At 43.1% G+C, this 25,012-nt stretch overlaps 1 protein-coding gene across 1 annotated transcript; it reads right to left on the reverse strand.

Annotated features, from left to right (window-relative positions):
- Positions 1-3,186: 3,186 nt before the first annotated feature.
- Positions 3,187-22,462, reverse strand: RBM44 (RNA binding motif protein 44; the record flags this gene model as incomplete). Its single annotated transcript, XM_081142853.1, has 15 exons — positions 3,187-3,270; positions 5,231-5,375; positions 5,518-5,666; positions 9,419-9,707; positions 10,511-10,581; positions 10,693-10,772; positions 13,073-13,198; positions 14,628-14,742; positions 16,290-16,374; positions 16,503-16,525; positions 16,623-16,806; positions 17,245-17,421; positions 18,943-19,001; positions 19,270-20,771; positions 22,390-22,462. The coding sequence occupies 14 exons, from the start codon at positions 22,460-22,462 to the stop codon at positions 5,252-5,254; spliced, it is 3,057 nt and encodes a 1,018-aa protein (XP_080998979.1). The 3' UTR covers positions 3,187-3,270; positions 5,231-5,251.
- Between the last annotated feature and the right edge of the window lie 2,550 nt (positions 22,463-25,012).

Raw genomic sequence — 25,012 nt, forward strand, 5'->3', positions numbered from 1 at the left:
ACATAAATGAGTAAGGAAATAGGGAAGGGACAGCTTTCCCTCAAAGGGTAATTCTGTCTGGAAAACTGTAAGAACAGTTGTCTTAGGCAAGACACTAAAGCCAGTGAGCAAAAGCTTTAGGAGAGACGGGTCCTTGCATACTATCAAAGATCTCCAATTACAAATGACAGTAACTGCGGAAACCCAGCGGAGCCACCTCACCAAGTGATGGCAATGACACACTGCCACATCCGAGGCACCGAGGAAGCAGCACTCTGGGCCCTTACTAAGAAAACACATCACTTCAGTCTCATCTGGAGAAACACTTGATGAGTGAAGGTCCCAGGCATTCTACAAAATAGCCAACTAATGCTCATTAAAGTGGCCAGGTCAGGAGAGACGAGAACACGTAGGGACTGTCACAGACTGTGAGGGATGAAGAAGTTATAGGATGTAACGCTGGACACTGGGTTGGAGCCTGGAATGGGGAAAAAGAGGTGGGAAAAACTGGTGAAATCTGGTAAGGTCTGTGGCCATGTTAATTTCCTGGCATTTATGATTTACTATGGTTATGTAAATTGCGAACATTAGGGGAAGCTGAATGAAGGGCACATGAACTCTATTTTTGCAACTTTTCTGCAAGTTTAAAGTTATTGCTAAATACTTCCTAATTATGATAGTGTGTGTGTGTGGGGGGGGAACAGGGATGAGGGGGAGCAAGAGGGAGACGGAGAGAGAGGAATTCATTTCTGGAGCTGTCACCTCCGTAGGTTAATGCTCCCTTTAGTGCTTCAGCTAGTTTGAGTTCTGTTTCCATCATTTGTAATCAAGAGTCCCTAACATACTAATTTATAGCCTGCTTCATTCTAGAAATATCAAGGCAGGTTATAGACATTCTTAGAAGAGAAAACATAATTTAAAAAGCAGACTGGAGGACAGCAGGAGCTACCAGAGTCGGGGGCAGTTACTAAGCAGCACTTCATGCACAGCGCTTGGGGACAGCGCCACTGGCGGCGGCAGCTGATTGGCAGCTCTTGCTCTCTAGCAGGTGCTGGGTGAGGAATGAACAGGTCCTTGTCATCTCATTTCACACAGCAGGCAGCCGGGGCGCAGGCAGGCACCACTAACACAGCTGGAGCGGCAGTCCGGACCCAGACTCTGGCTTTGGTGCGTGTCTTCTCAGAACACTGGGAGAAATGAACCACAAGTCTGGCTCTTGGCTTCCTGGCAGTAAATGCAAAGCCATTTACAATATAAATAATGACATTCTCTGACCTGTCAGGAGACTGACTATCAGCCCTGACCATCATGATGTTAAGATATAGTTCTTCAGGGTTTATACAACAACACTTATAGCCCATACATAACTGTTTTGTCCCCTAAGAGTCAAAATTCAGGCAAAAATACATAGAACCCATCAACAACTGCATATTGTTCCCGACAGTTTTCTAGAGATAAAAAGTATAGCTGTATAAGTTTTCTATTGCTGATGTAACACATTACTACACTTGGAGGCTTAAACACATACAAGGTTTATTGTCTAATGCTTCTGGAGGTCAGAGTCTGACAAGTTTTACCAGGCTACAGTCAAGACGTGGGCTCCAGGAGACGATCTGTCCCTTGCTGCTTCCAGCTCTCGAGGCCACCCTCATTCCTGGGTTCTTGCCCCTCCTTCCATCTTCAAAGCCAGCAACAATGGGTAGAGTCCTTCTCAAAGTGACACTTCTCTGGTTTCTCTTCTGTCCACCCACACAATCCAGGGCCATCTTTCTGTTTCAAGGTCAGCTGATCAGCAACCTTACTTACTTGCTTCTGCAAGCTTCATACCCTTTTCACACGTGACACACTCACAGGTGGGGGGGTGAGGACAGGACAGCGTGGAGGACCATTATCCTGCTGACCACACAGCTAGCACTTAGTAAACATTTTATTATGTGCCAGGTAAATGCTTGATAGTAACAATGACCAACAGAGAAAGAGCAGGGGAACTATTTCTCTAGGAAGAAACTAACCTGCTGTACAGAGCTTCTTCGTTACACACATTACCTCCTTTCACCAGAATTAACACTGGCATCAGGTGGAGCCAACTGGGAATTTTTAGTTCCACTTTTTTGGTGATAATCTTAGTTCCAGGTCTCTAGTTATCTGTATATTGTAGCTGACATAGCTGAAGTCTTTGGTGTCCCAATAATACAGTATGAGAGAAAACCGGCTTTGAGCAATAATGTATACTGAAATTATCAGAAAGTTCACTAGTCCATGTTAAAAAAAATGTCTAGTCCATGTTTCAACTTTATTCAATGCAAACTCTGCATGTAGCCTTTTACTATAAATTAGCATATAATTTAACATGTGGGAAGAAATCTCCACAATTCTAGGATTCTACTAATTTGATGTATGGCCGAAACCAATGAGACTCAAGTTTCATTTAACAGAGTTTTAAAATTATTGTTTTATATTCTCGAACCCAATTTCTGCCAGATATTTAGGATGGATCTGGTAATAATGCAAAACAAATTAATAAATGAAACAAAATAAACACCGCTGGATTAGGTATACTCAGAAAACACCACCACCCGCAGGAAGCCTTTCATTGCAGTGGTACTGCAGGTTCTGCCTTTATTAAATGCAAATACATCACACATAAATGTTAAATGGGTAACTTTTAATAAACTGATACCAACTAAATATTTTAAACATTTGAAGGAAATGTGTACTTAAAATGTCCATCTTACTATTAGTAAAACTGCAACTTTGAACAGTATGTTCCTTTAAAAAAGATTAAAGAAATTTTGTTATAAGGAGTAAAAACTGGACTTTGAAAATTGTTCCAATTTATACTCTGACCTAATATAAAAGAAATTATTACCAAATGAATTATTACTAAAGGAATGCAAGCAATAGAGCTATCACTTAAATTTAAGCACTTTAGATCTGGGTGATGAAACAGGTACGCTGAGTTTAAGATACTACTGTCACCATTTGTGAGTATGTTGGCAACTTCAATACAAAAATTTTAAAATAAAAGAACATGTACGTACTTTACTGAAGCATACACGGTTCACTCTTCCTGGTGAAAACAGGGAAAATACCTCCAAGTGTTTTACAATGAAGTCATAAAAATGCATGAAATGTATTAGCAGTAATTACCTCGAAAGCTTAAAAATATACATATTCCAGAATCTGTTAATCAAGTCTATTTAATCACATCATCTTACTATTACCACCAGTTTTTCCTAAGTGCTGAGGAACATTTTCTGTAGGAGGGAACTCATGCTTTCCAAGGAAATTCTATAGGTCAAGAAAAAAAGAAATCAACAAAAAACGTGTTGATTATGCCAAGTCCAACATTCCAGAAAAGTACATTAAACCAGTCAGTCATTAAACTTCTTATCACTTATATGTCTATCTCTATCTAGATCATATATACTCACCATTAAACTCTGTACCTCAACTAAGGACATCACTAAATTCTCTTACTAGATCAATAACAGAAACAGGCCACCAGGTATATTACACATACAGGGAACTATTCACTGTCTTAATGGGAAAGCTGGGTGGTCACGGTGGTAAAAATGTAGCCATGTCTTCAACAGGAAATCACTTGTGCGGTCAGCACCACCATCTACCTGCAGAACTATTTTACCCTCCCACACTGAAATTCTCACCCACTAAGCACCCCCTCTCCTCCGCCCCCAGCTCCGGGCAGCCACCGATCCACTTTCTGTCTCTCTTAACTGGGCCACTCTAGGTGCCTCTCAGCTGTGAATGCTACTGTGAACACAGGTGTATGAGCATGTTTGAGTCTCTGCTTTCTCCATTCTTCTGGCTATGTGCTCAGAAGTGGAACTGCTGAACCATGTTACCATACGGTTCTGTTTAATGTGACAAACTGCCATACCATTTTCCACCGTGGCCACACTACTTTACACTCCATTTGGCAATGCAGTTTCCAATTCCTCCACATCCTCACCGATTCTTTTTATTTTTGAGTAAGAACAAGCCTAATGGGTGTGAGGTGGTGCAGCACCTGCAGTTCCTTTGCCCATTTTTAATTGGGTCATTTTTGTTGTTGATATTCTGCAATATTAACCCTTACCAGATAATTTACAAATATTTCCTCCCAAACTGTGGGCTGCCTCTTCGCTGCTGATAGTGCTCTTTGATACATGTCTGTCCTTTTCCTTGTCTGTTTTTATATCATATCCAATAAACCACTGCCAATTTCAATGTTGTGAGCTCTTTCCTCTATGCTTTCTTCTCAGAGTTTTATAGTTTGAGCTCTTACATGTTGAGGTCTCAATCCACTTTGAGTTAGTTTTTGTGTATGAGGTAAACTAAGGGCCTGAACTTCATTTTTCATATGATTTTCAAAGTTATTCTTTTAAACTACCCTAAAGATCACATTCATCCTGTACTGGTACATGTGTGGAAGAGTTGGCACAGCGGCCCTGAGGCTGCTGTCCTCAGAAAGACCTGCTTGCAAGGCTGGTCCTTGGCTGGTGTCTAGGAACTTGGGTTTGGGGAGGGTTCCCACCGATTCCAGAAGTGAGTGGCCCACTGGGCTAACACTGTATAAGCAATGTGGTTTGTGCTAAGCAGTGGGTACCTACAGGACCAGCCCCCAATGAAAACACTGAGCACTGAGTCTTTAGTAAGCTTCCTGATGGATATTTCATGTGTGTTGTCTCACTCACTACTGGAGGAAATAAGCACATCTGTGTGACTCCACTGGGAAAGAAGTTCTTGGAGACTTGTGCCTGGTTCCTTTCCCTTTGCTTGTTTAGCTTTGTCTCCTTCTGCTGCATAAATCGTAGCCATGTGTACCCATGCACTGAGTAATGTGAGTTCTCCGAGGGGATCATTGGGCCGGGGGGGGGGGGTCCTGAGGACCTCCCGGGCAGCCAGGCAAATGAGTCATCTTAGAAGCAGGTCCTGCAGTCTCAGTCAGGCCTCCTGGTGACCAAGACCAGGCCAGCACCAGGGCTGCTACATCAGGAGGGTCCCTATTCTAAAACCACCCGCTAAGCCACTTCTGAATCCTGGCTTGCAAACTGTAAGATGATAAACATTGTTAAAGTCAATTTAATTTTTGGGCAACTGGTTTTGCATTAATAATGAACTAATACAGTACGCAGTTTTTTTATTTTATAATATTATTTAAAATTTAATATTCTTTTCATTTGGAAAAATGACATCAATAACTTAAATTTTAAGTAAAGGTTAAATATAAAAGATATGATTCACTTACCTCTTACTGCCTCATTTACTCCTAACTGGAATCAGAGGTTTTCAAAACGGACGAAGTCATTTCCACAATATTGTTAATAGACAAGCCATTGAGGAAGCCTTTATGACTTAGCCGGACTTCCTGAAGAGCATCAAGAATACGGTCTCTGTGCAAAAGGAAACATACGTGAGCATCTGTCCTTTCCAAAGTATCTGTGCTTGAATTCCAGAGATGGCCAAGGTACTGAACTGAGCTACATTTTTACATAAACATTTTACAGCCAGTTAAAATATAATTGTGGTCATTACCTGCTAACGTCTGGATGTAGCTCAGCAAGTCTTTTCATGATCTTGGTAAAGCTGCGCAGGTTCAGTGTATTTGGAGGTATGAATTGAATAGTTGTATCAGGTAATAGTTTAGTAGAGTCAATCTGTTTACAATTCTTCTTCTTTACACCCTACGTAAGCATTTTAAAAATTTCTTTTCAATCAGTAACCATTACAGAGACAATCCAGCTTAGTCAATTAAAATAAAATTTAAAATTACAATTATAATAGTAAAATTAAAATTAAGACAGCAATGATAATAATTACAAATTATAAAATCAACATTTTAAAGAAATTTATGTTGATTTGGGATTATTTATACCAGTAGATCTCCTTGAGCTGTGCTCAGGGCCATGTATTAAAAAGGGCAAACACATTTTCTTACAGCAGTGACCAAGTATCTGATGCTATGTCTAAACCAGCCTTTCTTAACCAGGTTCCTCATCTGAGCCACAGAACACTGACCTGTTTTCTCAATTTTCCCAAAGATAGGACATAACTAGTTCCTATAGATAGGAGAGCCGTTAATGCATTATATACAATGGCTAACTTAGGCTTGGGGCATGAAGGCTTAGTTCTCTTACCCCACCTGACAGGAAACTGGTCAGGTGGTAGTTACAGAGTCCACACCTCATTGACTAAACGTGTGAGAAGGGCACACTATGCACCCAGGCAGTGGAGACGGAAGAGGAAACCAGGAGAGGAAACCCAGGAGAGGAAACCAGTGACATAAAACAGAACCCTCTCCAATATGGAGTTTGTAATTCAACCGAAGAGACAAAATTAATCTATTAATTACTATTCACCAGGCAAGCAGGCTTTAAGTTGTATGGAACCACTGTAAATCCCATAAATGCTCAACAGAGGAAGATCTGAGACTTTAAAGCCCACACGGAAAATCAGGACAAGAGATATGAAATATTAAACCAGTCACATAAGAACATCATGTATGCTGCTTCTCTGCTACTGCCTTATCTCCTTCACTCGATTTAAGCTCCACTGGTCACTGCTGCTTTCCCAGGGTCTAGAACAGTGTTCACAGTTAGTATGTCACAGCTGTTTGTTAAATGGGTACATGTTTGGAATACAGCGGTTTAAGTGACAGTTGAAGCCACAGAGAGGACGAGATTTCCATGAAAGAGCCAAGAAAACAAGGACAGCTCCTATTTACCGAGTACACTGGCCATGCCAGCACAGTTCTAAAACCGTTTCTGCATTACAGTCATTTAAACCTCATGACAGCTGACAAGCAGAGACTGTTGCCCCTGTTAAGATAGGGAAGCTCAGACACGAAGTTTCTGGAACTTGCTCAATCGTACAGTGCGTAGGGAGGGACTGAGCCGGGTTCTGAATGTACTGTTCTTAGTCATTGCTACTCTGCCTCACTATAGACAACAAGCATTTTCTAAATGAATACATATAATGAATAAATGTTGAGAATCCAAGAAAAAGAAAGGTGAGGAGAAATTGCTGGAAAGGTAAGAGAACATGACAATATAGTTTAACAAGCTGGGAACAGGAACCTCTCTACCCATATTCTCTAAGATAACGCCCTCCTACCCTGGCCCACGGTGCCCTATTCAGACCACATCACCTGCCCTCTGCCAACTCCATGGCCACTGCCCCAGCTGATGAGCAGGAGCACGTCACCTGAACCAATGAACCTGAAACACAGGCCGGGCCAGATTCCCTGTCTAAAGACTGAGGAACTGAAACACAGAGCAAATGAGTAGGTCAAACGACAGGAGCTTGAACTGGAAAACACTGCAGAGTTAAAATTAAGCAAAATAAAGCCAAATGTAGAAAAAGTCATGAGCAGACAGGAAGCCAATGTGCAGAGGCAGAGGAATGGCATACACAGGGCTGTCAGAGGCAAGAAGCCGTCCCTACTACATGAGCGAGGATGGGAGAAGCCGCTGCACCCAAACCTCCAGCCCAGGCCCCCATGCAGCCCGACTGTACTTTGTCTCCTCTTTTCCTACCATGGACCGAGGTTATGTACCAAGAAAACGCAGCTTAAACATGCAGCGTCCCTGAGATGCAAGAGTTTTGAGAGAGAAATGGTCAAGAGTCAAATAGGCTCGATGGGGGAAAGACCATGAAAAGGTCACTAGTGACAACAAAAAAGGCAGTTAAAATAAAACTTTAGAGACTAAAATCTGGGAAGTTTGGCAGCAAACAGACAAATGGGAACAGTAACTTGAAACGAATGACGAGTCGAGTGACAACACTGCTGGGATTCGGAAGAGCCACGGACGACTGTCAGAGCAAAAGCTCTGCAAGTGGAAACGGCACTAACAGTAAGGAAAGGGCAGGCGTAACCATGAGAAGGAGCCAGGGGAAGGACGAGATAAAGGACAGTGTCAGAAAAGGTCCCTTTGTCCCCTCCAACAAATATTTCTTTCATCCCCTTATTAAAAAGGGATTTGTTCTGATCTACAGACTCAAAATAATCCCAGTAAAAATCAAAATAGGAGTTTTTGGTAGATACTGATGAGATGAATTATGAAATTTATAAAGACAAAAAACAAACAGCCAAAACAACTTTGAAAAAGAACAAAGCTGGAAGACTCAGTCTGCCTGACTGCAAGGCTTCTTATAAAGCTACAATCGTCCAGAGAGTGCAGTACTGGTGGACAAACAGACAAACAGATGGATGGAAAAGAAGAGTCAGTCTAGAAATAGACCCACGTGGATATAATCAATTGTTTTTTGACAAAAGTGGAAAGATAACTCAATGGAGATAAGTTTTTTCAACAATGATGCTAGAACAATTCCATACGTAAAACAAAAACAAGCACAAAGAAAAAAACACCTCAGTTTGCATCTCACACATCTGAGTAAAAATTCACTCAGAATCTTTGTGACCACAGATTTCCCAAATACAACACTAAAAGCACAAGTTAAAAAAGCAAAAGCTGACAAATGGCACTTCATCGAAATTGAAAACTCCTGCTCTGATAAAGATACTATTACATTAATTAAAAGAAAGTATGGCCTAGGAAAAAGCACTTGCAAATCACATATCCACCTGATAAAGAATTTGTATTCAGAGTATTAAAAACTCTCAGAACTCAGTAATAAGAAAATAACAACCCCATAAAAATGGTCACAATATGAGCAGGCATGAACTGCTGACACATGCAACATGCATCCACCTCAAATGCACTCAGGTAAGTGGAAGAAGCCAGACTGATGAGGCCACACACAGTCCTATTGATGACATTCTGGAAAAGGCAGAAACAGGAAACAGTGGAGCACAAAAGAGCGTTTTGGAATGGACTGTTCTGTATCTTGACTGGTGGTTACATGTCTATATGCATTTGTGTAAACACACAGACACCAAACACAGTTAAAAAATCCATGGAATGCCTAAGTGATGCCAGGCATTCTGCTGAAGTCAGAGAAAGAAGAGAAACAAAGAAATCAAGACACTGGCTGTGAACTACCTGCCTGGGAGAGAAGACTGAGCAAGGCCATGTCATCACCTCCCACATGGTGCTTAAAGATGAGGGCACACAGAGTAAAATGACGGCATCGTACGGTATTAACGAGGAGGTAAGGTTAGCAGTGATAACAAGAATGGTGTAGTATGGTCCGCAAATGAAGAGACAAAAAGACTGCAAAGCACTGGCCAAGAACCCAGTTAGAGTGAAAGGGAAACGAGTTTTTCTGTGGCCAGGTCTGCAGAGACCTGCACTTTCCCTCAGGAGAACTGCAGTTCTATGAAAGTAGGTTAGGGTGGATCCAAGGTTAAAAGTCACTCAGACCGATGTTCTCATTCCCACTGCAAGGCTGCTGGGTTTAGTCATTTGTTTCACAGCTGCCTACTGCAGTACGGTGCACACAGAGACCATTTAAAGGAGCTGTCCAGAAAACTAACCTCCTGGTCGGAACGGAAACACTCACTGTCTTGCTCAGGTACCAGCTGTCGGGGCCTAGTTCTGGGCAGTCTAGAAGCAGAGGAAGCTGAGCTGACTTCTTTGTTGGTGCTTTTCTCCAAATTACTCAAACTAATTCTTCTTCCATTTTTGGAGGAAAGTGGTGTCGTACTTTCTCCAGGACTTTTAACCAGTCGCACATTGACTGATTTCCCATTTATTTCTATCCCGTTCATTTCTTTAGCAGCAGACTTTGCATCACTGTTTCTTTTAAATGCAAGAGATGCATATCTAAAATATAAATGCAGAAAAAAGCATGTCTTAAGTGACTCCATTTAAAACAAAATTAAACACCGGTTTTTAATAAATTTCAACCCCAACTACAAACAGGATCTTTTCTTAATTGATAAAAGTTTTAATGTCTAAAATAAACAGCTATCATTTTTAGTGGCAAAACACTAAAGGTATTCCCACTGAGCTCATCCCATTCGATGCTGCTGAATGTTCTGGCAATGTCACAAAACAGAAATAGCAACACAGACACAACTATATCAACTAAGAAATAATTATAATAAAAATAGTTAAAGTACAGTTTTCTGAGCACCTGCTACATGCCAGGCTTTATTCCTGCTGCTTTACTGATTTAACTACCCATGGTTTCAGAGCAACGCTATGAAGGTACAGGTGTTACTGTCCTTACTTTATAAAGAGCCTGAGATACAGAAATATTAGTAATTTGCCCAAATTTATTCAGCAAGTACTGATGGCACTGCGAACTGAACCTGGCCACAGAGCTGCAGATAGAGCCCATTCTCTTAGCTAAAGCACCCCATGGCCACTGTGACATGAGATCGAGTGCACACTCCCAGTAACCCTGCCGTGTCAGTAGCAACAAGGCGAAAAGCACCATGGACAAGATCTGACAAGAGCAGCGCCAGTGAATGAGTGCAGCCGCTGTCCACGTGTGCCCCTCTCCTGGACAGGGAAGCTCAGAGTGGCTCCGACTTTACCACCCCTCAATTAAGGTCTAGTACAGAGCCTCTGGCACACAGCGGGCACTAAGTAAATGCATTTACTGAATGTGGAAAACATACCTGTAATTAGAAGAATCAAAAATTGAAATTTCGGAAACTTGGTATTTCTGGAAACAAGACCTTAAATCAGCCTAAAAGAAGAGAAATAAAAGTTTATGAAAGGTAGAAAACAACAATAAGTAATCAAAATATTTATTGTAACAGACTTGATAATGAAGCAGAAAAAATATCTCCTGGCATACCTCAGATACTGACGGGCAGAGACTACCCACATGTACCAAATAGCCTTTATCTCTCTGAGAGGGCTCAGCATTCTTAATTTCTGCTTAGAGAAAAATACAATAACCAACAGAAGACAACCATTACTATAACGATATTTTTAAAGAGGAAATGTAAAAATTGTTAAATATTTTATTTTTATTATCCTAAGGCTTACTACAAAGTCATAATTAGCAAATATCAGTGCTGGACTGAAGACCAAGAGCCAGGATCACTAACAACTCAACAGTAAGCAATTACATCATAACTAAAACAGTGTCTTCCACTTGTCTCTGGCCCAGAGAAGTTCCCTCTACGGCGCTGAGTGCACACAGAATCCCAGCCCACCAGCCAATGCTGGCCAGCGCTCTGCTACGCACATGCCTTTGCTGGGGAAAACCAACCAAGGAACCCTCTAAGTCAGAAAAATAGTGGCGGGTGTAAAGCTGTGCTAAGAGCTGCATGTAAGAGTAAGAAGGTGGTTTAGATAGCACTATTTTGGAAATCACAAATAGCAGGGTATATTTTATTTAATGAAAAAATTCAAAAGTCTTAGACTGCATTTTCAGTCTGTTTTTTGAAGAGAATCTGGTCTGAAATAAAAAAGGGTTCACTGGATTGGGATTCTTTCAAGTTACTATCAAGACCTATACCTGGTATATGGGGGACACACAATAAATATTTGTTGAATGAATTCTTAAAGTAGTTTTCATTTGTATGTTTTATAATTTTTATATCATAGAGTAGTTACAAATTTTACTTTCTTCATTATATAATAAAAGCCTAACAAGGCAACATGCCAAGCACTTTCTACGTATCATCTCATGTAATGTCCACAACCCCCGTGAGGTAAAACTGTTATTTCCATTTTCTAGATGAGGGTGCTAAAGTCTTAGGAGGTTAGGTCAAAAATTCAATCAGTGGTGGGGTGGGAATTCAGGTAGAATCCATCCCCTCTAGGCAATAATACCTACCCTTCTTCATTGACTTAACTTGCTAATTTCTTTGGTTTATAATGTGCTATATACAAAAGGTAGTGAAACTAACTATTTACCTTTATAATTTATAAAAGGAAAACAAAGCAGAGGTACATCAGAAAAAGTGAGTAAGAAATAAGAGACACGCATCTTACCCACAGCCCACTTTGTTCCAGTTTAATACACTGTATCAACTAAACACCCCTGGGCTGCCCGCTGTACCTGGCCCTCAGGACAGGAAGTGAACAAAGCAAAAAAATCCCCGACCTCAGCTCATGTGTGGGTGTGGGAAGGCAGTCAATGTAGTAAGCAAGCAAAACACACAGTATGTGATAAGTGACATGGGGAAAATGCAAGGAAAAAAGTAGTTACGGTAAAACTAGATGATACAATGCCATTTAACTTAAACTGTATATATGTATTAAGTATATGCATAAAAATACATAAAAAATGGTAAAGAATATTAATAGTGGTTATTGTAGGTTGGAGAAACTTAGGTAATTTAAATTTCCTTATACTTAAAAAATTTTTTACTTACTGATTTTTTGTGAGAGAGAAACAGTGATGTTCTACTTACTGATACATTCAGTGGTTGAGTCTTGTATGTGCCCTGACCAGGGACTGAATCCATAACCTTGGTGTATCAGGATGACGCTCTAACCAACTGAGCTACTTGGCCAGAGTTTAATTTTCTTATACTCTTATATTTTATTTAAAAAAATCTTAATAAGCATTATTTATACAAGTACGAAAAACAAAACCATTGTTATTATGTAAAGTTAAAAAAATCCACATAAGTACATAGGAAAAAAGAGAGGAAGTAGCAAGTCATTAGAAATGACGACTGCAGTAATCACAGCCACTGGAGGAAGTCCCAACTATTCTAAGCAATTCATAAGGACTAAGGATGAAGCCCCTCCTGAGACAGACTAAACTACAGAGAGGGAAAGCAGCGTTCCTCTCTCAGCTGATCTGACAGCCAGTCCCAGCTGCCTGACGGGAACTGGGGCCTGCTCTAGCCACCACGTGCCGCAGAGCTGGTGAGCGCCCAATGGGGTCCAGAGGACAGGAAACCCTGATGGGGTGCTGTCGCTGGCCTAGAGTAGGGTAGCGAGAGGGTGCTGGACCCTGCCTGCTAACTGAATCTTGAATTTAATCTTTTAGCAGATAGTTTCCTGAAAATGAAATGAACAATTTAAACTGATTTAGTCTTTAAAAAATTGACCTCCAAATGACTAATTTTCTCATTTTTTATATTTATAAAGGGAAGCTACAAACAGGAATAAAATACTAAAACAGCTCAGTCCCCCCAATAACACAAAAGACAGGAAGCACTATTTTTAAAATGAGCTGGGTTAGGTTTCTCAGTCAACTGTTAAGAACCAACCTGTAAACTTCGGATCCCATCCGTCTTGCTCTAGTTGATTTTCTTGTACTCCTGAGCAGTCAACACCTGTCAGGCTCTCTTTAGCATCAAACCAGTCTTCACTGACGTCTTGATAATTTTTGTAATCTGAGAAATTGAACAAAGTAGCTATGAATGAATGATGTATGTTTGCCCCTTTGAGATGTTACTTAAAAGCTTCTCAAAATGAACCTACATGACAATAGTTTTATGTATAAAAATAAAAGGGGACACTTGTAATACTTTCAAAAATAAAGATAAATTAAAACAAAACAGAAATACAAAAAACAAAACCAAACCAAAATATTAGCAAAACAGGAGAACCAAGCATAAAGACTGCCTGAGAAGGGCCCTGGCTGGTGGGACCCAGTTGGTTGGAGCATCGTCCTGTACACTGAAAGGCCGAGGGCTTGATCCCTGGTGGGGGTGTGCACAGGAGGCTACGGGAGGTGACAGAGGTTTTTCTCTCTCTCCCTCTAGGATCAACGGATTCATATCCTCTGGTGAGGATTGGGAAAAAACAGATTCTCTAAAGGGATTTTCAGCAGTCCCTGAATAAAAAGTATTTTTCGGTCTGAGTGATCTGCTCCCAGTTTCCCTTCAACATCAATGCCTAGGCTCGTTTTTCTGATTTGTAAGTTACCCTTTACTAAAGAGATTTGTATTATCTTTCTATACAGACTAACAATAAACGGCTTTTAAAAAATTTTCTTTTAAAAATATATCTTTATTTATTTCAGAGACAGGAAGGGAGTGGGGGCGAGAGAGAACCATCAATGATAAGAGTCACTGATCAGCTGCCTCCTGCACGCCCCTACAGGGGACTGAACCAGGAACCTGGGCATGTACCCTGACCAGGAATCGAACGGTGATCTCCTGGATCCTAGGCTGATGCTCAACCGCTGAGCAACACCGGCCGGGCAACAGTAAATGCCTTTAAAAGGGGATTAAGCCCTAGCCTGTTTGGCTCAGTGGTTAGAGCATCGGCCTGAGGTCTGAAGGGTCCCAGGTACGATTCTGGCCAGGGGCACGGGCCTTGGTTGCAGGCTCCATCCCTGGTTGGAGGCAACCAATTGATATGGATGTGTCTGTCTTTCTCTCTCTCCCCCTTCCATTCTCTCTGAAAAGCAATGGAAATAATATCCTTGGGTGAGGATTAAAAAATAATAATAAAAAATAATAAAAAGGGATTAAACAGTACTGTAGCTCTTTATTTTTTTAAAAAATTGAATTAATAATCTTTTTGGAATGATCATCTCTTTTCATAGAAGACAAAATAAAAAATATCACACACAATTTTCAGAAATACAAATTGGAGAGGATAATTTTTAAAAGTCTGTACTACTTGGCATTATCAGATACAGTATTAAGTAGCCTTAAAGGTGTCACATACACGTACAAAGAACATACTTAACATTCATAATCAGAATGATGCCATTCAGTCAATTAAAACTATGTATGATGGTTTCATGAATGGGCACTAGGATCTTAAACCTTACTGTTTCCTGGCAATGGCACAATACATTTTTATACTGACCTTTATCATCAAGTTTCAGTTGACCAAAGTATCCCTCTATATCACCATTTTTTAAACCACCTTCCTTGGGTGATGTACCTTGTTTAGGATGACTATCGTCAGGTAATACAGACACCTGAGGATTAAAATAATAAGGACTAACAGTTACGGTGCTTACTGTACAGCGGCTCTCTTCCCTGGCATCAGCCCTCATGACAGGGCAGGCTGAGAGCAAAATCATTCCCCACGCACACTTACAGGCCAGCAAACAACGTCTGTCACACAATTGAGGATGTGAGTGACCCTGGTCTGTGTACAGGGAAAATATGATAACACTACCGTTACTGAGCAAAGTGTGGCAAACTCACACTAGAAGTAATTGAGATGATTCTTGAAGCATACATATAAGTATTTTCCATATCAACACTTAAGTCACAGATTTTATGTGACTTATGCATACCTTATATTTATGGGAAGTAATGTTTCTCTCCTAAGTGTAACAGTAAATAAGTTACTCTTTACACATAAGTTTATTTAAAAGGAGAATTGCTTAAATAAGAACACAAAGCAAAAGCAAGTAACATAGGCAACACATCTATGGAAAACTGTGAAGACAGCACATAGGAAACTAATATCTAGATACACTACACTGGTTTTCAGGCTTAACCTGTTAATGAGACAGGTATTAAAATATGATCACACCTTAAAATATTTTTCTATAGGCAAAGCTCAGAGTATAAAACCATGTGTATCTGCACCTTACAGCTTAAAAGTAGTTTACTCTTTCCCCCAAATAAGGTCTTGCCATCACCACCACTGCAGTGAGGACGCCCTCCCTACAACACTCCACATCATTAAAGCAGCAAGTTGTCTAAGCAAACTATGTAAGGAATTTGAGGGCGTCACAATCCGTTTTCAGATCTGTTAATTCTCTGTGCATAATGGAGCTGGTAGAACAGAGGAATAAATACATTACTAAAGCAATTTACTTTCACTCACTTATGTTCATAGGAAGGAATATGAATCAATCAGGCATCTCATTTTGGCTTTGGAACGCATCGTATTATACAAACCACCCGTATAATATAACCTCAGAGTTAAAACCAGAGTCAAAGTAAACGTTAAGTACCAGCTGTCCTGCCCTGCTGCCTCGCTTGATCATGGAATATAACTTGTGATTCTGTATCACTTCACAGTCTGCAGAGCAACAAACATTTCCCTGAGACCAAGAGAGGTCAAGAAAACCTATGAAAGGCATTTTAAAATGATTTTCATCATTTGAATAAGGAAAGACTTAACCCTTAGCCCTGTCTAAAATGAAGGAGATATTACTTTGCTCTGACGGGATAACCTCTCTAAGATACTGATTTTTACCACTGGATCAACCTGACGGGGGCCATAGGCATGGTTTGCCCTGTATCTCGTCCTGGTGGGTTATGAGCATCGCTACCTCTCCTCCTCGTCTCCTGGTTTAATGATAAGTTACATGGTCACCCTGCTCAACATACACTGCTGACAGTCTGATAAGGACATGTGTTCCTTCTAATCAGTTATATCCCTCAGACAGTAGTACACAAAGCAAACCAGTTAAATAAAAGGATGTGAGAACTTATGCAAATTATAACTTACTTTGTTTAAGCCATAAAATCAAAGATTTACATTTATGAACTAAAAAAGTCTCACCTGAGAGAGGGTCTTTTTTAGGCCTGAAGAAACGTCAACATCACGTGTACTTTGATTATCTAGTTCAGAATCTGCTCCTGAAAAGCTAAACAGATAAACACATCATTAAAGATTTTGTCAATATTCTAAATAAGGACCAAAACAGAAAACTTAAACTAAATTAAGCAATTTTAAGATCAAATGAATTCTAAATTAGATGAACCCATAACTTACACATGTGATTCTTTCTTCATCAGCTGGAAAGACAGAAAAGGGAAGAAAAATCTTTTAGTTTAAAATGTTTTGTCCAAGTAAAGTAAAAATTTTAGTCCTAAGACATACATACATACATACCCTGGAAGCAAAAGTGGAGAAGGTAGATAATAACTTTGATTCTACTGACAGGGGGGGCAGCTCCTCCAGTGGTATGCCCTGGTTTACTCTTTCTTTCAAACTCACATATTTAACTTTTAAGTCTCCCAAAACAGACAGTAATGCTGAGCCTAATTCCTTCTTGGTAGAATTAGTTGATAAATTCCTGTTCAAAAGTTAAGTTCACAAAATTGATTTAGGTTGAAGTCATCCATTTAACACTAATATTATATATTTAGTTCTAATCCTATCGTTTCGTTTAAATGTTTAGTAAAAGGAAATGAACCACAGAAGATATTTTTTCTAGAAGCAGTACCGCAACCCTCAATACACAAGCCAGATAAAATGGGATAGGATGTGGTACGAAACCCTGCAACTGACTTCATCCATACTTCAGCTTCGTAAGAAATGTCACATTTATCTTTTTATCAGATTCATCATCCCAGCATGCACTGTTGTCTCTCCAGGAAATTCAAATGCATTATTTTTAAAATCCAGTTATAATCTATACCTCATTTTGCCCTTCAAAAATGAAATTAATTTTCTAGAATTTAAAGCTAGTGATAAGTTTCTAAGATGACACAGATTTAAAGTTAACAATCACCTATTTAATCCTTCCCTATTTTCCATGACAAGTTTGTAGATGTCACTACAATGGCGATGGCACATCTGATAGTGGATATTTAAAAGGTGCAGCTCTGCTTTGATGGCTCTCTGCAGTGTTTTCTGACAGCACTTTGATGGCAAATTCTTCTCCATCTCTTTATGAAGTTGAGGTTCCCTTTAAAAATAAAGACTAGATTAGGTAAGATCCCAAATGTTTTTCTGTGTTAACAACTTTAAGTTCTCACATTTCCCTGTCAGGTTTAAATCAAGTTCTACCAGACATGGAAAGGCTACAGAAACACATTACAGCTGGAAAACAGGATGCCAGGAGTCAAAGCTAATATATTCTTTCTAGAACTCAAGGAAGTAAACACTTCTCTCACTCATACTTCCTTTTATGAAAAAGAACTCCAAAGTAAAGTAATGACTTTATCCACAATCAGTAGGTTTTCAACCTAAATCAAGCTTTGGCCAACATTATTTATTTATTTTTAAAAGACTTTTTTTTTTTAAAGCATGTCTTCATTGATTTGACAGAGAGGAAGGGAGAGGGGGAGAGAGAGATGGAAACATCACCCGCAACCCGAGCATATGCCGACTGGGAATCAAACCTCGATCTCCTGGATCGTAGGTCGACGCTCAACCACGCCATTCGGGCTGGCCAACGTTTTTTTGTTGTTTTTTTAAAATATATCTTTATTGATTTCAGAGAGAGGAAGGGAGAGGGAGAGAGAGAGATAGAAACATCAATGATGAAAGAGTCATTGATCTGCTACAGCCCGCAACCGGGGCATGTGCCCTGACTGGGAATCGAACCCTGATTGCCTGGATCCTAGGCCGATGCTCAACTGCTAAGCCACGCCTAGCTGGGCTGGCCAACGTTTTTTAAAGTTATAAGCATTCTGGATAAAAAGTTCTTAAATGTGTTATCTTATTAACATAAAAATAGACATAACAGACATTTTTCTTAATAATTAAGGTTCATTATTATAAGCAAATATCTTGCTGTGCTATTTATCAAAAAGCCCCAAATCATTACATTTTCTGAATGTCAACAGTTCCTGCTACTCGCTGTCACTTCTGTTCTCAGTGCTTCTGTGTCAGGAAACCAGCTCTTAGTAATTTTACAGGACTAAATACCAGACAGACTCAGAAGCAAGCACCGAAGGACAAAGTAAATGACCTCAGAGCACGAACATGAACGTGGCTTCTCTGAGGCTTCCCTTTCCCTACCCCCACCCCGGGTCCTCCACCGTGTTCTGAATTATAAGGGTATCCAGTAAGTACAAAGTAAATCACACAATGAGTTAAAGTCAAGACTAAAGTATCCCAGTCAAAGTAGCTATTTACTTTTTCACATACGTGACATTTTCCAACGCTGCTGTTTTGGTTTGGTCCATAGGGGGATCAAATGAAAGAAAACTGAGTAACTAAACCAGTTACTCCGTATGGATTCGGGTTGACTAAAGATGCCGGGAGTTTCTACAGAAATTATTGAGATTGAAATCTCACTAAATGAAAAAACTGTAACATTCTGTATTATCTTGACTTTTTTTTGGTATGAAGGCAAATGGCGGAAGCTGATGACCTCGAAAGTCCCTCTAAGCTGCTGCTCTCTACGACCGAGTAGCCTACAAAACACCAGCTACTATTTGGTTTCCCCCATGGTACCTGCAAGCTTATATGGCTAACTGACCTCTCAGGATGCTCCTTTAAGTCTGTAATGTCACATGTTTTTCTTAATTCCAGGGAATCCTGCAAACGTGATTGAAAATCAGATTAGAACTACATGACAAACAACATGTTCTCCAAAATGATAAAATATAAGACCCAATTACTAATGGGCTTTGTGGCAAGAGCAGCCACCAGAAAAGGATGGGGGTGGCAGCAATCCACCTACCTGTCCCCTCCACCCATCATTTTCTCACAAAAGCCCGAGTCCTCTGCTAAAATTCAAATTACATTAGAATACACTGACACTCTATAAAGTCAAACAAAACTCTATTAATCACACTGGTTTTACCTTGTTTAGGAAGTTTCCATTAGGTCTTAAATTGCCGACTGAGAGGGATTTCCCCAGGGATCCCTCTGTCCCAGCCATCGGCGTGTCGCCACTGTCCCGACTGCATGGCCAGTCTGTGTTACAAGCCACGCTTCTGTATCGCCCCCTCTGCAGCTCACCAGGGCGTTTCTTATTCATCATGGTGATCTCCGTGTTGCTGGACGCGCACACTACGGAGGGCCTTGTGCTTGTCGCTCTGCTGGCTGTGAAACAGGCCCTGAAATCGGCGCTGGCATCCACGGCCTGGTTAACCGTGACAGCGTGCTGCGCAGCCCCTGTCTCAAACCTGGGACATGTCCCTTTCCTACCGTGAAAGCACGTTTTCCCTGCGGTGCTGCCATCAGTAACTTCTGGGGCGCTATCTTCTTCTACTGCCCGATTATCTTTGACTCCAGTCCTTGGCAGAGTAACAGGAAAATCTAGGACTGAGTTAGGAGCGCTCAGCAGGCTTTTATAAAGTGAATGTCCACTAGCAGAAACCACTGAGTCGTCACAGACAGAGGTGTAGGGACTGTCTTTACAGCGCTGTAGTGATCTCTCTAAAGCTTCGTCCTGTGGTGATGTGCTATGATCTTCAAGGTGTTGTAACATTTTGTTCTCAACAGTCACATTTCCACAAAAATCTTTACGTTCAGTTACTTGAGATTTAATTTTGCCAGTATAAATTTTGGTTTTGAGTGCCTTTTCAGGGTTTAAGAAACCACTCTTAGACTGAGACCCCTGGTTTTCAGGAAGATTATTCCTTAGGACAATCTCATCAAATACTCTGTGGTGCATTAAGCCAGTCTCGTGTTCCTTACAATGTTCATCCTTTGGTTTATGATATTCTCTTAACATAACAGAATTCTGAAATTTAGAGACATGAGGTGAATCTTCTTGTCCACAAACATCAATTGAATCTAAAGAGATGCTAGAGCTACTTTCCAACTTAACGTGATTAACTTCTAGACTGTCAGCATGTTTAACTTCATAACCTGAATTTCTTAACCCAGCAACTTCCAGGCTGGATACGTCTAATGTTTCTGCTTGATCGAGAGAAGAGTGGCCACTAAGATACCCTTGTTCTTCAGCACTGAGATACTCCTGCTGTGAGTCCTCATCTGCATCAGGCTTCTCCACGTCCTCAGCAGTGTCTACACAGTCATCATCTGAAATCCTGATTCTGTCTAAGTCAATAATCTTATTAACTTTATGTTCCAAAATATCAAAAAACATCTCCTCTCTTCTCTGTATTTCAGAATCAAGTTCTGAATTTAAAAGAATAAGACTTTGATTCTTTAGTTTTGACTCTGAATAAAGTATAGAGTATGTTTCATTCAAGAAAACATAGTCGATACTGTCTTCAAACTCCCTTGACTGACAGCGAGTACTCTCTCTGTTACTATCTGAACCTACAGTAAAAGACAGCTCCAGTAAATCTACGTTGCCAGCATTGCTGATTTCTTCGTCATTAGCTCTTCGTTCTAGTGGCAAGGAACCCCAGCCATCACCATGGAAAGGCACGTTGGCTTCATTACAACCACTGGAAGAGGGCACATTTCCTCTCTCAGGATTAGAAGGCCCATCTGATTAAAAAAGAAAAACAATGAAATGTTAACAGCAGGGACATTACAGAATCTAAACAGTAGAAAAGAACTCAGATGTGATCTGGTCCAAGCTCTCCCCATTGTAGGAATACTTTTACGTTACCCATGACAATATCCCCTGTGGTTGCCACTATGGACTGATTGCGTCTCCCTCAAAATTCCTGTTAGAGCCTGAACTCCCAATATGATAGCAACTGGTGACAAGGCCTTTGGGAGGAAATCAGGACTAGGTGAGGTCATGAGGATAGGTTCCTCAAGATGGGATAAGTGCCAGGAAGCTTGCTCTTTCTCAGCAGTGCGGAGGACACTGCAAGAAGGCAGCACCTACAAGCCAGGAAGAGAGCCCTCATGAAAACCTGACCATACTGGCACCCTGATTCCAACTTCCCACCTCCAGAACTGTGGAAAGAAAAAAAAAATCTGTTGTTTAAGCCACCTAGTCTATGGTACTTTGTTATGGTAGCCCCAACTAAGATGGTGGTTAAAATTCTTCTTGAACTCTTATAAATAGCAAGGAATTTGCAATTTATGAGGCAGTCAACTGTTTGTAATTATTTGAGTGCCTCCCAGTTCCACCCTTAAGCATTGTAGAAACAAAGAAAAGACATGGGTGGTGCACCCAAATACTTATGGCTTTCGTAAGGGCCCCCAAAGAGGAGAGCACATAAATGTAATACAGACATAGTGAGTGATGACAGAGCTGTGATTATGAGCAGGTAAATGCTTAAGAAAAGAGAAACCAATCTCAGAGAAAACTTTACATTTAAAAAGTGTTTTGAAACACAAGTTATATTAGGCGAATCAAACAGCACCTATAAAGCGAGCTGTATGAAAGAACCTGGCATTTTCAGGACACAGCAAGCCAACCTGTCTGGAGTGAAATAGTTCTATAGGAGTGATCGGAGCTGTGAACAGGAAAAAAGGCCTTTTATGATGTGCTGAGGAGCTGGCTCTTATTCTGAGGCTACAGGTGACCACCAAAGGCTTCTGAAGAAGGCAGTCCTGTGACCAGAATGGAGTTTAGACACCTCGAGCAGGCCGACGCTCTAACCACTGAGCCACGCTGGCCAGCGCCAAGACTTCATTCTTATTCTTGCTCTTGTTAGTTCTTACTTTCTCTTCTATGGTCACCAGAGAAAAGAAATTTCAGATTTGTGTCAAGACAAACCACATTCAATTTGGGTAGTGCGACTCAATCATTCTGCTCACTGTCCACTGTGCCTATGAGCAGTTCCCAATGGCCTGGAGGACGGAAATGTTCTCTGCTGGTTCACCTTCTGTTCCCTGGATCTTCCATTTCCCTGTGAGGTCCTGCGTAGGCCGCCCAGATTCACTAAAGTCACCTGAGTGAGGTTGCCAAGTTAAAACCTGCTGCATCTTACCATGTTACTGGGAGAAAAGTTTAAAAAGTAGCAACACTGGAGGGGTAACCGCCTAGCCCAATTATACTTATCTCTATCCACCCAGAACAAAGCCAACTGGCCTGTCCCCTTACCTTTCTGGATGTCTCCTTCTTTACTGTGGTAGCCTTTGTCAGCAGCTGTCTCCACCTCTGCAGTGGCCTGCATCGTTTAAGGATGTATATTCTAGAGGAAGTATAAATACTTAACTATTATAATATTCAGAATTAATTAAAAATACTAGAAAAACAAGAACTTGACAAAGTGACAATTAGTCAAAGATTCTAATATAAGGAGAATAATAAACAAAACCAGTAGAACATTTGCATAATTTTTTTAAAAGCATGAATTGATAGCTACCTAACATTTACAACTTAAACACCCAAGACATATTCTTTTAAAATTTCCAAGGGACATTAAAAAAAAACCACAATGTATTAGGTCACCAAAAAAGTAAATCCAAATCAAAAATGTTTCCAAAACAAACTGTAGACTTATTAAAAACTAATAACATGGTATATCCAGTCTTTCAGCAATGAAAAGGAACAAACTACTGACACATGGAACCTTGTGGACTAATCTCAAGAACAGAAAGAAGCCGGACAAGAGATCACATATTGTATGATTCCATATACACGAGTGTACAGAAAAAGCAAATTTACAGAGACAGAAAGTAGATCAGCACTGCCTAGGGTAGGGCACGGGAAGTGGGGCACAAGGGATCTTCTGGAGGGATTAAAATGTTCCAAAACATTTGATTTGATGGTTGCACACTTGATAAAGTTATAAAACCACTGACTCGTGTATTCTGAAATAAACTGCGCCTCAGTGAAGGTGTTCAGAAAAATTAACAATTGCTCCTGGAACCCGGCTGCCACATGAGGACGCCTGAGACCGTCACCTGGGCTGGGCCCGAGGCTCTCGCAGCCACCCCGGGACAGGGAGGCACCCAGGCAGCGCGTGCCGCGTTGGCAGAGGCCCTTTCCTCCCCCGCTCACAGGCCTTCCCGGTCCCGCCCCGGGGGCTCTTGGGCGGAGCCTCTCGGTGCAGCGTCTGCAGGGGCTCCCCGGCCCCCGGGGTGCTGAGTGAGGGCTTCGAGGCAAAGGCCCCCGGGGCCCCTTGCCCTGTCCCAGAAGCGCGGCCGTGGCTGCCCTGAGGGAGCAGGTCCAGGCGGGATCGGCAATTCCACTCCCGGGTTTCCGCCCGGTTCCACTCCGTGCTCCCCGTTGTTTCCCACGCGACTCCCTGCGGGGCTTTCAACCCCACGACCAGGCGGGAAGCCAGGGGCTCCCCCCACATCCCCCCCCCCCGCAGGTCTCGCCCCCCCCATCTCAGCCCCGACTCTCCGACGGATCCCCAGGGACCTCGCACCTGCCCAGGGTAATCGTCCCCACGCGCAAACCCGAGGCTCGGCAACACCGGCTCAGCCCCTCGGACAGAGACTTGAAGCCCAGCGCGGCCCACGAGGCGCGGCAGGGGCCTGAGCTCCGCGGCCACTCCAGCCACGCGCGCCCTCGGCCCGCGCCCTGCCCGCCGCCTGCACGGTCCGCTCGCCCTCGGCTCGCCCCCGCCCCCCTGCCTGCGCCCCGTCCTCGCCCAACGCCCGGCTCTCGCGATGCCTCCCGCGCCCGCCTGAGACCAGACGCCCACGGCGCCGGAGCAACGGTGCACCCGGAAGGGGCCACCTTCCCCCGAGGGCGTAATGCGCCCCGTCTCCGGCCCCCGGATGCTCCGAGCGAGCTTTCAGCCCTCACTCCGCCCTGACCCCGCGCAGCCAGGCTGGGGACCCGCTTGTACCGGAGAGAAAGGGGCCAGGGCGCGGGGCTGGGCCTCCAGGGCTCCCGGGGAGGCGCCCAACCCGCCGCCTCCCTGCCTGGGCCGGGGAAGCCCCGACGGCCTCCGTCCCACCGCCAACGTCCCACCGTACCCTCCGCAGCCGGCTCCCGGCCTCGTCGCCACCCCGCGCGTCGCCCCGGGAGCCGCGCCCTCACCTCCGTCGCCGCCGCCTCCTCGGCCTCAGCACGCGCCCTCCGCCTGCAGCCGCGAGGCCCGTCGGGTAAACGGCCGCCCGACGCCCGCCCACTGCCTGATGCCCCGCGCGCTCCCATTGGTCAGCGCCGGCAGGAGCGGCGCCGTGATTGGTTCAGTCTGTGGGCGCCAAATCCCGACCCGTCGGCGTCCCCTGCGGTTGCGCGGTGCCGCGGCGGGAACAGGGGGCGACGGCGGCGTCGGGCAGGGCGGCTCCCGAGGCCTCGCCCGAGCTGCCGGCGGGACCCGGCCCCAGGGCGCGGAGCTTGAGAGGCGCCAAGAGGCTCAGCGCCCCAGGGAGACGACAGCGGGTGCAGGCGACGAAGAAGCCAGACGTACGGAGACACCGGGTGAGCAGAGCCGGTGCGGCCGCGAGGGCCGGTTCCCGCGCGAGCCGGGCGCGCGCGTTCCCCGCGGTGATTCCGCTCGGACTGGAACCTGTTTAGCGGCCGCCTCGCTGGACGTGAGTCTCCACCCTCCCGAGCGCCGTGGGCTTACCCTGGGGCCCGGCCTGGGGCAAGCGGGAGCCGGGGCGCCGGCCGCCTGGCCCCGCGTGGCCGCTGCCCTCATGCCCTGGGAGCTGCGCCTGTGTCGCGGGTGGGAGGGTTTGTGTGAAGACGGGGAAGGAGCCGGGAGCATGAGACGGTGCGGTGCGCACGTCCCTGTTCCCCGTGACCCTGGGCCCGCCGC

The sequence above is a fragment of the Miniopterus schreibersii genome (genome assembly GCF_964146895.1).
Source record: "Miniopterus schreibersii genome assembly, chromosome: 7".
Lineage (NCBI taxonomy): Eukaryota > Metazoa > Chordata > Mammalia > Chiroptera > Miniopteridae > Miniopterus > Miniopterus schreibersii.